The sequence below is a fragment of the Auxenochlorella protothecoides genome, assembly GCF_000733215.1.
Source record: "Auxenochlorella protothecoides strain 0710 unplaced genomic scaffold scaffold124, whole genome shotgun sequence".
Lineage (NCBI taxonomy): Eukaryota > Viridiplantae > Chlorophyta > Trebouxiophyceae > Chlorellales > Chlorellaceae > Auxenochlorella > Auxenochlorella protothecoides.
Window position 1 is genome coordinate 160,490 of NW_011934327.1, and position 11,367 is coordinate 171,856.

The window sequence follows — 11,367 nt, forward strand, 5'->3', positions numbered from 1 at the left end:
TGCAGCCCGCGCTGGAGGCGCTGTGGGCGGGCGAGGGCGGGCACGCGCTGCTGGAGGACGGCGCGGCGTGCGTGCTGGCCGCCGTGCGCGGCGCGCGGGCCGGGGGCGGAGCGCGCGCCGAGCGCGAGGACGACGCGGTGGCGGCGCTGTACCTGGCCGAGCCCCTGGCGCGGCGCCTGGCCTGCGCGGGGCCGCGCGACGAGGCGCACGCCTGGCGCGCCGCGCTGCGCCCGCTGGGCGTCCTGGCCTCCGACTCGGCGGGAGGGCGCGTGCCGGTCGCCGCGCTGGGCCTGGCACTGGACCTCCTCCGCAGCCACGCGCGGGAGCTGGGCCCCGGACCGGAGGCCTGGGGCGCGGCATGGGAGGCCGCGCTGGCGCCGGCGCTGCGCGTGCCCTCCCCCGGCGTCGGCGGCGAGGACGCCGAGCTGCTGGCGCGCCTGGCGACGCGGGCGGGGGTGGCCGCGGCGGGGCTGGCCGCGCTGCTGCCGGAGGCCTGGGCCCTGGGCGCCTGCCACCTGTTCGGGCCGGTCGTCGCTCAGACGGCGGCGCACGCGGCCGTGCCGGCGCTGGCCGAGGCCGCGCTGCGCCGCGCCGCCGCGCTGGCGCGCGCCTGCCAGGCCCGGATGGCGGGCCCCGACTGGGACGCGGTGGCGGGGCTTTTCGAAGGCGCGCTGGCGCGGCCGGCGGCCGCCCCCGCCGCGCTGGCGGCGCAGGCCGCGGCGAGCGAGGTGCTGGAGCGCGCGGGGCCGCCGCCGGCGGTCGCGCTGCGCCTGCTCTCTGCGCTGGCCGCCTCCGTCCGCGCCGCGCGCCGTCGGGCGGAAGGTGACGGGGAGGGCGGCGACGGCGACAGGGTCGGCTACAGCGCTGGAGTCGGCGACGGCATCGGTGGCGACGGCGCTGGGGTCGGTGACATCGAAAGCAGCGGCACCACGTCGAACGTCAGCATGCAGCCCGCGCGGCAGCTGGTGGAGGGCGGCGCGCTCCTGCTCCAGTGCCTGGGCAGGGTGATGACCAAAGCGCCGGGCTTGGGCCGCGGCGGCGCCGCGGCGCTGGACGGCCTGGCGGCCACCTGCCGGGTCATGGCCGCCGAGGCGTGCCTCTGGATCCTGGAGGACGCCGCGGCAGGGGTGGAGAAGGCAGAGGCGCGGGACGGCGGGGCGGCCGGCACCGTCGCCTGGCCCGATACTTACACGTGCGAGATTTCTTAGTTTATGTGAGGGTGGGGGGGGTCCGTGCAAGGGTGGAGTTCCAAGGGCAAATGTAGCTCACGCTCCGGCCGTTGCAGGGTTTGACGACCCTGGGCTCGTGCCCCTACAAACCGTGAGCCAAAGCTGGTCGTCGTGTCACGTGCCCCACACCCTGCAACTTCCCAGGGAGGCGCTGACGCTGGAGGCGCTGAGCACCTGGCTGCGGCTGGGCGAGCCCGCCTGGGGCGCCGAGCACACCCGGGCCTGGCCCGCGCTATGCACGCTGCTGCGCTCCCGCTCGGAGGCGGTGCGGGGTGCGCTGAGGGGGATGATGGCCGCGCAGCTGGCCGTCGTGGCGCCCGAGGTCAAGGCGAGGGAGAATGGGGCTAAGGCGTTGGGGACGGCGCGCCCCCCCGCCCACGCCTGATCCCTCCCTGCGGCCCCTGGTTGTGATTCAAACCCTGGCAGCACCCTCGTGCATGCGAGGAGACACCCTGACCCATGCCTGGTTGTTTCGCCCAGGATACGTTGAAAGGTTTCAGTGCGTATAGCATATCCTCAGCAGGGCATGCAGAGCTCTCACGGGGGCCAGTGTCCAAGCGTTGCCGACATGCCGTGAGGGGTGCTGAGTCATCTACTCCGTGACGAGGACATCCATCACACGGTGGGGCATGGTGGCCACGAAACCGTTGCGTCTAGACCGGAATCCCAGACATTGAAGTGCAGATTTCGTGTGATCGTCTCGACGTGGCCCCGCCTGCCCCCGCTCCCCCCGGTTCACCCGCCTGTCGCGATGGGCGATACGCAGGATGCCCAGAGTCATGTGAGAGACCCGGGCGCTGGCGATCTGGGCGTTTGGCGATCAAGGATGCATGCCCGTCGCCGTACCGGGCCTGCATGATGACCATCCCTCCAAACCGCACCCCGCAGACGGACCCCTTCACCCTATCGGCCTGGGTGCTGAGCCAGCAGCACCTGACCGCCCCCAATGCCAAGGGCCGGCTCACTGTCCTCCTCAACGCCATCACCGTGGGGTGCAAGTTTGTCGCCTCGGCCGTGCGCAAGGTGGGCGGTGGGGTTTGACGGGGCCTGGCTCGGGGCACTCCCCCAGCAGTGCTGGGCAGATGGGGGCACTGGTGGCCAGCGCTCCCCGGTCCCACGAGCCCCCTTCATCAGTAAGCCCCCCTCTTGAATACAATCCGCAGGCTGGCCTGGCAGGGAACGACGTGCTGGGCATGGCCGGGTCCAGCAATGTGCAGGGCGAGGACCAGAAGAAGCTGGACCTGGTGGCCAACGAGGTGTTCAAAAACGTGCTGGCGCGCACGGGTCAGTGCGCGGTGCTGGTGACGGAGGAGGAGGAGGAGCCCATCTTCATCCGGCCCGAGCAGCGCGGCGAGTACTGCGTGGTGTTCGACCCGCTGGACGGCTCCTCCAACATCGACTGCGGCGTCTCCATCGGCACCATCTTCGGCATCTACAAGGTCGCACCCGGGAGCGAGGGCAGCCTGGCGGACGTGCTGCGCCCGGGGCGCGACATGGTGGCCGCGGGGTACTGCATGTACGGCTCCATGACCTACCTCATGCTCAGCACGGGGCGGGGCGTGTCGGGTTTCACCCTGGACCCCTCCCTGGGCGAGTTCGTAGCCACACACCGCGACCTGGTCATGCCCCCGCGCGGCTCCATCTACTCCATCAACGAGGGGAACGCGGCGATGTGGGACGCCGCCACCAGCGCCTACGTGGCGGAGAAGAAGCGGCCGCCGGGGGGGGGGAAGCCCTACTCCCTGCGCTACGTCGGCTCCATGGTCGCCGACGTGCACCGCACCCTCCTCTACGGCGGCGTCTTCCTGTACCCCGCCGACGCCAAGAACACCAAAGTATGTGGGGTGGTGGGGCGTGCCTTGCTGGTGTTTGGAAGGGAGGAGCGTGTACCATGTAGTTGTGTGGAAGCTGCCCATGCAGGGCCTGTTCACCCCTAGGACGGCTGCGCCAGGGACGGCTGAGCCGTGTCATGGGCGGCGAAACTGCCCTGGAGGAGCGGCGGGGGCGACCCCCATCCCTACCCACTGTCGCATGCTCACACGCCCCCCCTCCGCCTCCACCCACGCTCTCACAGGGCAAGCTGAGGCTGCTGTACGAGGGCTACCCCATGGCCTACCTCATCGAGCAGGCGGGGGGGCGCGCCATCGACGAGCGCTGCGAGCGCCTTCTGCTGCGAGAGCCGGAGGACATCCACGACCGCGCGCCCGTGTACCTGGGCAGCTGCGAGGATGTGGACGACATCGAGCGCCACTACAAGGAGCAGGGCCTGTGAGGCACAGGGGGCGGCTGGCCCGGGGGGGCCTGGCGCTGCTCCCAGGGATTCTGGCTTTCAGACAAACCTGAGCATGAGCGCCCTGCCCGAGGCCACGAAAGTTTTCATCCTGTTGAGCTGTTTTGTAATCAGAACTTACATGCCAGGTGGGCAGTACGAAATCCATGCAACGTCTGCGCTCCTCACAACAGCATGTCGCTGGTGAGAGTGGTGAGGGTCACTCTGGCGGTGCCGAGTGGCCGCTGCAGGCCCAGACCTCGCGCCCTGAAAACGGAGAGCACGGGGACGCTCCGTCAAATTGCATGGCCCAGCCGAGTGGCACTCGGATGTACGTACCACTGGCAATGTCGTACAAAACATCAAGCTCGGAATGAAATCATAATGGCGTTGGCCGTGGCACACAAGCACCTGGTGGCCAAGTTCGAGACGCCATGTGCGACCTGCAACGCGCCCATCCTCCAGGGCGAGTCCATGTTTCCGGCCAGCGACAGCGTGCATGGAGACTCCAGATACCATCACTTGGATTGTGCATTGCGAGGAACTGGATCCATGGAGGCATTGCTGGCCAGCGCTCCGGTATGCATGGATGGGGCACTTTGGTCGTCGAGCAACCTCACGTGCTGTATCTGCGCTCAACGGTATGATGAATCTCCCTAATGCATCCATACACATGACGCATGCACCTCCTTGACCAGGTTTGTAAACACTGGGAGCGCATGGGCGTCTGCTTCTACAAGGACAGGTGTGTCTTCAGGCACCCCGCCGAGAGACTGGAGGAGTTGCAGCGAGTGGCCGCCCGACAGTAAGCTCGGGTATACAACCCATGCCTGATTTAATAGTGCTCATGTGCCTTGTGGCAGGGCTAGCCTTGGGAAGGCTCATGCATGGGCGTGAATTCCCAAAGACCCCCCCCGCCTTACAGTGCTCTGCAGCTGCATCACGTGATCAACTGCCTGCCTGGCCTCACCCTATCCCCATTCTCTCCAAGCGCAGGGCCGCCTTCAAGGCCGCTCGCCGCACCACCAATGACATCCGGTGCAAGGAGAACCGCGGGCCCGGCAAGCGCAACCGTGTGCGCAACCGGTTCCGGGCTGGCACCCTACGCAGGTAGGGGATGGTGGCGGTGGAGAGAGATCTCTCCAGGTCGAGTATGGAGCTGCTCGGGGAGTGGTTGCGCCTTCTCTGCCCTATCCTGCCGTGCAGGCTTGCATGCGCCTCTTCGGTGCCACTTCATCAAACGTGCATCTCCACATCCCCCCCTGCCCGTCTCTCAGGTGGCTGCTGGACGCCGTGGGGGAGGACCGCCTGCGACGCGGCTCCGGCATCCTCGACGTCGCCGCCGGGAAGGGTGAGCTCGCGTTCGAGTTCCTCAACCTCAACGGCATCCCCAGCACGGCGCTGGAGCCCCGTCCCCTGCAGCTCGAGCGCCATGTCAAGTGGCTGCAGGTGCGGGGCTGGTCGACTGGACGGTGCGCACTGCATGTGGGGCGCGGCAGCGGTGCGGCCTGGGGCAGCCTGGGTCACGCCGTGCCGTGCACAGCCCTGTCCACCGCGGCGATGACCATCTTCAACCCCCGGTCCCACGCCACAGCGGGGGTACTACAACTGGAATGCAGTGTTTGCGCCGTACAACAGCGCGACCGCCGAAGGGGCCCAGGGTCGCGTCGCGCGAGAGCAGCCCTGCGACATGCCGGCGCACCTGAGGATGGTGGCCACGCCCGCCGTGGCCGCCTGCCTCGGCATCGCGTGGCCCGGCGGGCCCGACGCCGTCTCGAGGGAGGCGCAGCGCAGCGAGGGCGGCGGGGCGCAGGCCCAGGAGACCGCGGAGCAGACGACCCCGCGGCTCCCATGCCTGGAGGAGCCGCCTGCCGGCTGGGAGCGCGCTTATGCCATGGCGTGCGAGGCAGCAGAAGACCTGCGCTGGACGCACAGAGGACTACGATCAGACCACGAGAGCGCTGCGGCGGCCCACGAGGCGGGGGATGGGGAGCCTGCGGTTGAAACGCAGGGCACCGCATCCTCGATTGAGGTGGAGGAGAGCTTTCAGACACCAACAGTGGCAGACGATGGGGAGGCGGATGGACGTCCGGTGGCCTCAATGGTGAGTTGCGAGGCGCCGAGCAGCGCCACGCCTAGCCCAGACTCCCTTTGCTGTGCCACCAGTCTGGCAGGCCATCGAGATTCCCAGCAACCAGGCCCGCTGGGCGCCGCTGTGGCGTGGCGCGCCCTGCGCGGCGCGTCTGCCGTCGTGGCCATGCACCCCGACCAGGCCACCGAGTTTGCTGTGGACCTCGCACTGGCGCTGGACGTGCCCATGGCGGTGGTGCCGTGCTGCGTGTACGCGTCGGACTTCCCGCACCGCCGGCTGCCGGACGGGCGGCGTGTCACCTCCCACGAGGACTTTGTGGAGTACCTGTGCTCCAAGCACCCCTCCATCGGCACCGCCACGCTGCCCTTCGAGGGCAAGAACACCCTGGTGTTCCGGCGCTGAGAGGTGATGATGCGGGAGGGGTGCATGGCTGACCATGGTGGGCAGCCATAACGAATGAGGCCACACACCAGCTGGGTGGGGAGGGAATGCAGTGGCCGAGCTGCAACATGCTGGGCAATGCACAGGGACATTTTTGCCTGGAATTTGGAGCCAACCCCTCGCGAGCCTCGTGCCTCTCCTGTCCCCAATGCATGATGCCATCCCCTGTGCCAGTGCTTTGACCCACCCTCAGGGATCCCAGCCCATTCCTCAGAAGAATTACTCATCCCCTTCGAGCCTTTGCTTCCACTGCAACCTTGTTCCAGAGCAAATCGCATTTGCATGGCAACCCGCATGCATGCACAGGGGCCCACTGGGACGCCGTGAGACTGACAGTTCCCAGGCGGGCCTGATCAAATGAAATAGATGGAGTCGTTCAGCTGCTGGTCTACTGCACGTGATGCACGCCCTCGATGACGGGCCCAGGCCCGTCGGAGTCGGGGGCATAGCCGGAGCCCTCTTCCTCGCCCCGCGCCGTCGCCTGGGCATTCTGCTTGAGGTTGATCACCGCCTGGTCACGCGCATTGGTGATGGCGTCCACCACTGAGGTCCCGCCCTGGAGGAGGAGGAGAGGGGCAGGCGGTTGAGAGGGGCCTGGAGGTGAGACACGGACGCTTTGCTTGATGCAGGATCTTTCCAGCCGACTGCAGGCGGATAGTAGCAGGCCTCCTGCACATTGCAGTAGCCCAGCATCCCAGTCGCTTGCAACTTCCAAGGCAGGTCATGCACACACACTCATGCACGCGCCGCCACCTCATCGCCAAAACTCTCGCACCTGGGTAGGCTCCGACGCTGCATCTGCAGGGCTGGAGTCGGTGAGGTTCTGCACCGCTGCCATGGCAGACTGGCCCGCCTGCGTGACGGCGGCTGCTGCTGAGCTGGCAAGGTTGGAGGCCACGTCCTTGGCACGCTCCAGGGTGGAGGGGCCCTTGATCTCGACCTCCCCGCCTTCATCGGTCTCCACGATGACGTTCCCCGCCTGCTCCTTGCCGGGGCCTGCCTCGCCCAATGCACTTTCCACGAGGCTGGGCTGGGCTTGGGACGAGTTTGGAGTGAGGGGCCCGTCATTTTTATCAATCATGCTGTCGTTGGATTCCTTTGGAGGGGCGGGTCCGCTGGGGATGAAGGCCGACAGAGGGGGCAGCTCGCCTGGGGAGCACAAGAAGATGGAATGCTGAGTGGGGGGACCAGAACGTGGCAAGTAGTGTTGATCTTTCCGATGACCGTCGAAAGAATGTTATGGGAAGAGACAAGTGGTGCAGGGAAGGGTCAGCACTGGCTAAAGCACACAGATGTCTGTGCACCAGGTTCTTGCCGGGTTCAACCAGGGTTCCACCCAGCTTCCTCAAATCACGCTCACCTGCCAGCACAAACCAGCTCAGCGCGGTGGCGGCCAGGGCCACCAGCGCGCTCATGACCAGCACGGGCGTGAACTCGGTGAGCACCGTCCTGAGCGAGGCCGCCGCAATGAGCCAGGCAGGGTAGAGGAGGAGCAGCCCGGCGCCGGCATGGTAGGGGTGGCCCCTGGCCCAATGCACGCCACCATCAAAGAAGTCACGCGCCTGCACGTCCCATGGCACGCCGCCGGCCTGTTGCCCCGTCAGCGAACCGTCATTACCCAGGGATCCCGCACCCGTGGGAAGCGTGGGCAGCGTCAAGGGGGCCGGTGGGCTCGCGGTGTCCTTGCCGGTGGACATGATGCCGGTGGAGGACTGGGTCCCTTGCTCACTGCCCGCCTGTGGGATGGAGAATGGCACAGAGGGAGGAATGAGGAATTTTGGTGGAAATGTTCCGAAGTGCATGGTTGCTGCTCCACGCAGGGCACAGCAGGCGGAGCTCAGAGGAGGACACCTGGCCCCTCATGACTCTCGCAAGGATGCCTTCCCTGCTCGCACCACTGAAACAAGCACTCGTCCAGAACACCCTCACCCCACCCCACCCCACCCCACCCTCCGGTCCCTTCCACCACTCACAAAGGCAGAGATGTCATCATTATCCCAAGCCTCCGGCATGGCGCCCTGGCGCTGCTCGTCGGGATGGATCACAGTGGCTGGTCCAAAGCCATCCTGCCCTTCCTCCGCTACACGTGGGGAGGCGGCCAGGAAGGCGGCCACGGCGGCCGGCCCCTCCACGCTTGCGGCGGCGGCCCCGACCTCCAGAGCGGCCAGGCCCTCGCCGGCGGGGCCGGGGTCGCCACGAATCGTGTCCTCGCCCGGGGGAGGGGGCCCGCTGCAGGGCAGCACCGCCGCTGCGCCCGGGGGGGTGTTGTCGGCCAGCAGCGGCTCCGTGACCGCGCTTTCCTCCCGCAGTGGGGGGCTGCCCGCCGGAGGCATAACCACCTGGGTGTACTGCGTGGGGCCGGCGATCTCCTCCTCGCGCAAGCGCGGGCGGGGGATCTCCTGCGCTGGCAAGGCGACAGCGCCGGCAGCGCCCACGATGCAAGCAGCACCCGAGCCCTCGACAGGCTTCAGCTCCCCGACGCCGGCACCGCCAGCGCCTCCTGCGTCAGCACCGCTTGCCCCTCCTGCAGGCGCGAGCTCCTGGACGCCAGAGGTGTAGAAGGTGTCGCTGGCGGCGCGCCCGCCAGCCAGCAGAGTCTCCGGCGCCGGCGCGGTGGACCCCCCCTCCTCCTGGGGCAGCTGGGAGTACATGTGTGTGCCCGCGGACACATCATCCTTGGGCTTCAGGGACGAGGCCATCGCGGCGCCAGCGACGGCGCCGGTTGTGGCGGCGGCGGGCGCACCGATCGCAGCGGCGGGCGTGGCGCTGGTGGCGCCAGAGGCGTCCGTGGAGGCCAGGCTGGGCGCAGTGGCATGGGACCCCAGGCTGGTCTCTGCGGTGTAGGTCCCACTGCCGCCGCTGGCGGCGCCGGGCCCGTCCAGGCTGCGCACGGCGGCGGGGTCCTCGCTCACCGAGCTCAAGCTGCCAGAGCCGGCGCTGAGGCGCACCGCGTCGAGCGCGCCCGCAACGGGGCGCGCCGAGCGGCTGCCGCGGCGCCGCCGGGGCTGCGCCTCCTGCACCTTGCCCGCCTGCAGCTCCTCCACTATCACCGCCTGGCTCTCGGTGCGTCGGTCCAGGGAGATGCAGTGCCGGGGTGCGTGCGCGACATCCGCCTCCAGCCCACCCTCGGCCCCCTCGCCGACCGCATGGTCGCCGTCCACGGCGGAGAAGAGGCTCAGGTCCTGCTGCGCGGCAAAGGGGCCCGCCGCCAGCTCCGGCGCGTCGCGGGACAGGCGGTACGCCTGCGCCTCGCCCGGCTGCCGCACGCTGGCCTCCTGCTGCGTGGCAAAGGGGCCGGCGGGCAGGCGGGCGATGCCTTCCTCCAGCTCGGCCGGGGTCAGCTCCGCGGCAGCGCGCGGCGCACCCACGGCCTCCCGCACCTGGCGCACGTAGTCCGGGTCTGGGGACGGTGGGCGAGGGCCCATGAGTGGGGCCGGCGGCCCCTCGCTCTCCAGGCCGGTCACCGCTAGGCGGTGGACGGCGGGGACGGCGCGGGGGGACGGCGCGGGGAAGGGGCCCTGCGGCGACGACATGGGCGCGGGGTCCGAGGGTGGGTGGCCGGCGGACCCGGACTCGGCGCTGCTTGTGAGGATGGTTTTGATGTCGGAGGTGGTGGCGCCGTGGGAGAACGCCTGGCTGTCGGTGGTGGGGTGGCTGGCCTCCTTGGCAAACACCTCCTCGCTGGCAGAGGGCGTGACTGCGGTGCGAGGGACGTAGGGGGAGATGGAATATGGGTTATGGAGGGGGTGGGAGATCGACCTCATTTCATTCCAATCGCCCATCGGCACCCAACCGAGCAAGGCAAGCATGGCAGCCAGCAATGTCGGAGCATCGCACAGGATCGACAACAGAAAAGGTAGATGTCATCTGGTCCATGCAGGAGCTGGCCTCCCACACCCTACCTTCCCAGCACCCCCCAATCCCAGCGCCCTCCTCCCGTCGTAACAAGGCCCCATTCCAGCACGCTGCCGACACTGACCGGCAGTACCTGGTCCCAGGTGGGGGGATGCGGCCAGGCTGGCCTCGTGCTCCCTCAGAGCGGCCTCGGTCAGGGTGGCATCCCCCTGAATATCGAATGGAGATATTTAGGACCACAGATCGGTATGAGTGGTCCACAGTTGTGGCCTCAGAACCCACATGTTTGATATACAATGAATCGAGGGTGAACAAGCGGGCTAATGCTCGACGCCCCCGTCATCGATTTCTAATGGGTGGGGTGGGCGAGAACCTGCGACTCACCGGCCTGGCGTTATCACGGGAGTGATCCTGGCCAACCCGAGGGCTGGAGGAGGCTGGACTCCCTGGGGTGGGGGTGCTGCTGCGCGAACCGCCCTTGGACTTGCTGAGGCCCAGCTTACTCATCAGTTTCTTCACTCCGCTCCTATGCTTCTTCTCTCCAGGGCCCAGCGAGTCGCTGGAGCCCTCGACATGCTTGGACGACGGCATACCTAGCAGTTCTGGTGCACCGATATATTGCACAGACGCGTTTACAATCGAAAATAATGTCGAAACACCACCACGGGGCTCGGGGTTGCATGGAGCGTGGTTGCTTGCTCTGCCTGAAGCTGGTTGGAAGGTGCATCCCCCGCTTCGTCCCCACGAATCGGTACGGCGAGGTGCATGCCAGGTGCTCGGGAAGCAGAGTGTCCCTCAACAGGCTGCGCGAGGCATTGACCAAGTCCACAGGCTCATTGACCAGGAATTCTCGGAATTAACTGCACCGTTCTGTTTGTGTGAGGCTCCTGGATCCTTGTTGTTTACCAGGGGCGCCCGGCCGTCGACATGTCGGAAGTTCTCATCAGTTTCCCTTATGCCGAGCTGTACATTGTGAGGGGCAGTGAGGCTCCCATCCTCCAGAGCGAGGGCGAGCTGGTAATTAGCTCCAGTCCTGGCACAGGAGATGCCGCCGAGCAGGGGCCACCCGCCAGCTGCATCCAGCTTGCGGTGGGAAAGGTGTCATGGGAGGTAAAGCCCTCCAGCAAGGCCCTGAAGGCGGGGGAGTACACCTGGGTGTTCAGCACCTCGGAGGCGGGGATATTCTACTCCCTCACCCTGCTGGCATCTGCCAGCGAGGAGGACGTAGGTATCTTCGAGGCCGTGCTGGAGAACATTGCCGTCGTCAAGTACGTGGGTTGCTCTGTGAAGTACTGGGTTCCTTCTTGGGATGGAACTTGTTTCCAGGGAGAAGCAGGGACTACTCTCATGGCAAGCATGTCCTGTCCCTGGCATGTGTGGTGAAGGCGCACAGCCCACCCCTCCGACCACACCTGTGGTCGTCTGACTGGGTTTCGCAGGATTCTCACCATCCTGCACTTCATGATCCTCCCCCCCGCCCC

At 67.4% G+C, this 11,367-nt stretch overlaps 5 protein-coding genes across 5 annotated transcripts in view; 4 read left to right on the forward strand and 1 right to left on the reverse strand.

The window, feature by feature from the left end:
• Positions 1 to 1,079: 1,079 nt before the first annotated feature.
• F751_1210 (hypothetical protein) lies at positions 1,080 to 1,614 on the forward strand (the record flags this gene model as incomplete). Its single annotated transcript, XM_011402098.1, has 2 exons — positions 1,080 to 1,192; positions 1,374 to 1,614. 2 exons carry the CDS (start codon positions 1,080 to 1,082, stop codon positions 1,612 to 1,614), a joined length of 354 nt encoding a protein of 117 aa, XP_011400400.1.
• A 470-nt stretch (positions 1,615 to 2,084) lies between these two features.
• On the forward strand, positions 2,085 to 3,501 carry F751_1211 (Fructose-1,6-bisphosphatase, cytosolic; the record flags this gene model as incomplete). The annotated part of the gene is made up of 3 exons (XM_011402099.1): positions 2,085 to 2,252; positions 2,393 to 3,064; positions 3,304 to 3,501. 3 exons carry the CDS (start codon positions 2,085 to 2,087, stop codon positions 3,499 to 3,501), a joined length of 1,038 nt encoding a protein of 345 aa, XP_011400401.1.
• A 381-nt stretch (positions 3,502 to 3,882) lies between these two features.
• Positions 3,883 to 5,992, forward strand: F751_1212 (hypothetical protein; the record flags this gene model as incomplete). Its single annotated transcript, XM_011402100.1, has 6 exons — positions 3,883 to 3,993; positions 4,197 to 4,303; positions 4,495 to 4,608; positions 4,776 to 4,947; positions 5,093 to 5,585; positions 5,697 to 5,992. 6 exons carry the CDS (start codon positions 3,883 to 3,885, stop codon positions 5,990 to 5,992), a joined length of 1,293 nt encoding a protein of 430 aa, XP_011400402.1.
• A 427-nt stretch (positions 5,993 to 6,419) lies between these two features.
• Positions 6,420 to 10,477, reverse strand: F751_1213 (hypothetical protein; the record flags this gene model as incomplete). Its single annotated transcript, XM_011402101.1, has 6 exons — positions 6,420 to 6,587; positions 6,807 to 7,180; positions 7,392 to 7,767; positions 8,005 to 8,712; positions 9,052 to 9,728; positions 10,360 to 10,477. The coding sequence occupies 6 exons, from the start codon at positions 10,475 to 10,477 to the stop codon at positions 6,420 to 6,422; spliced, it is 2,421 nt and encodes an 806-aa protein (XP_011400403.1).
• A 336-nt stretch (positions 10,478 to 10,813) lies between these two features.
• Positions 10,814 to 11,367, forward strand: part of F751_1214 (hypothetical protein) — a gene marked incomplete at both ends in the record, with an annotated part of 2,248 nt that continues 1,694 nt past the window's right edge. The window contains one exon of the mRNA XM_011402102.1: positions 10,814 to 11,154. Coding sequence (XP_011400404.1) covers positions 10,814 to 11,154 — 341 coding nt within the window. The remainder of the gene's footprint in view (positions 11,155 to 11,367) is intronic.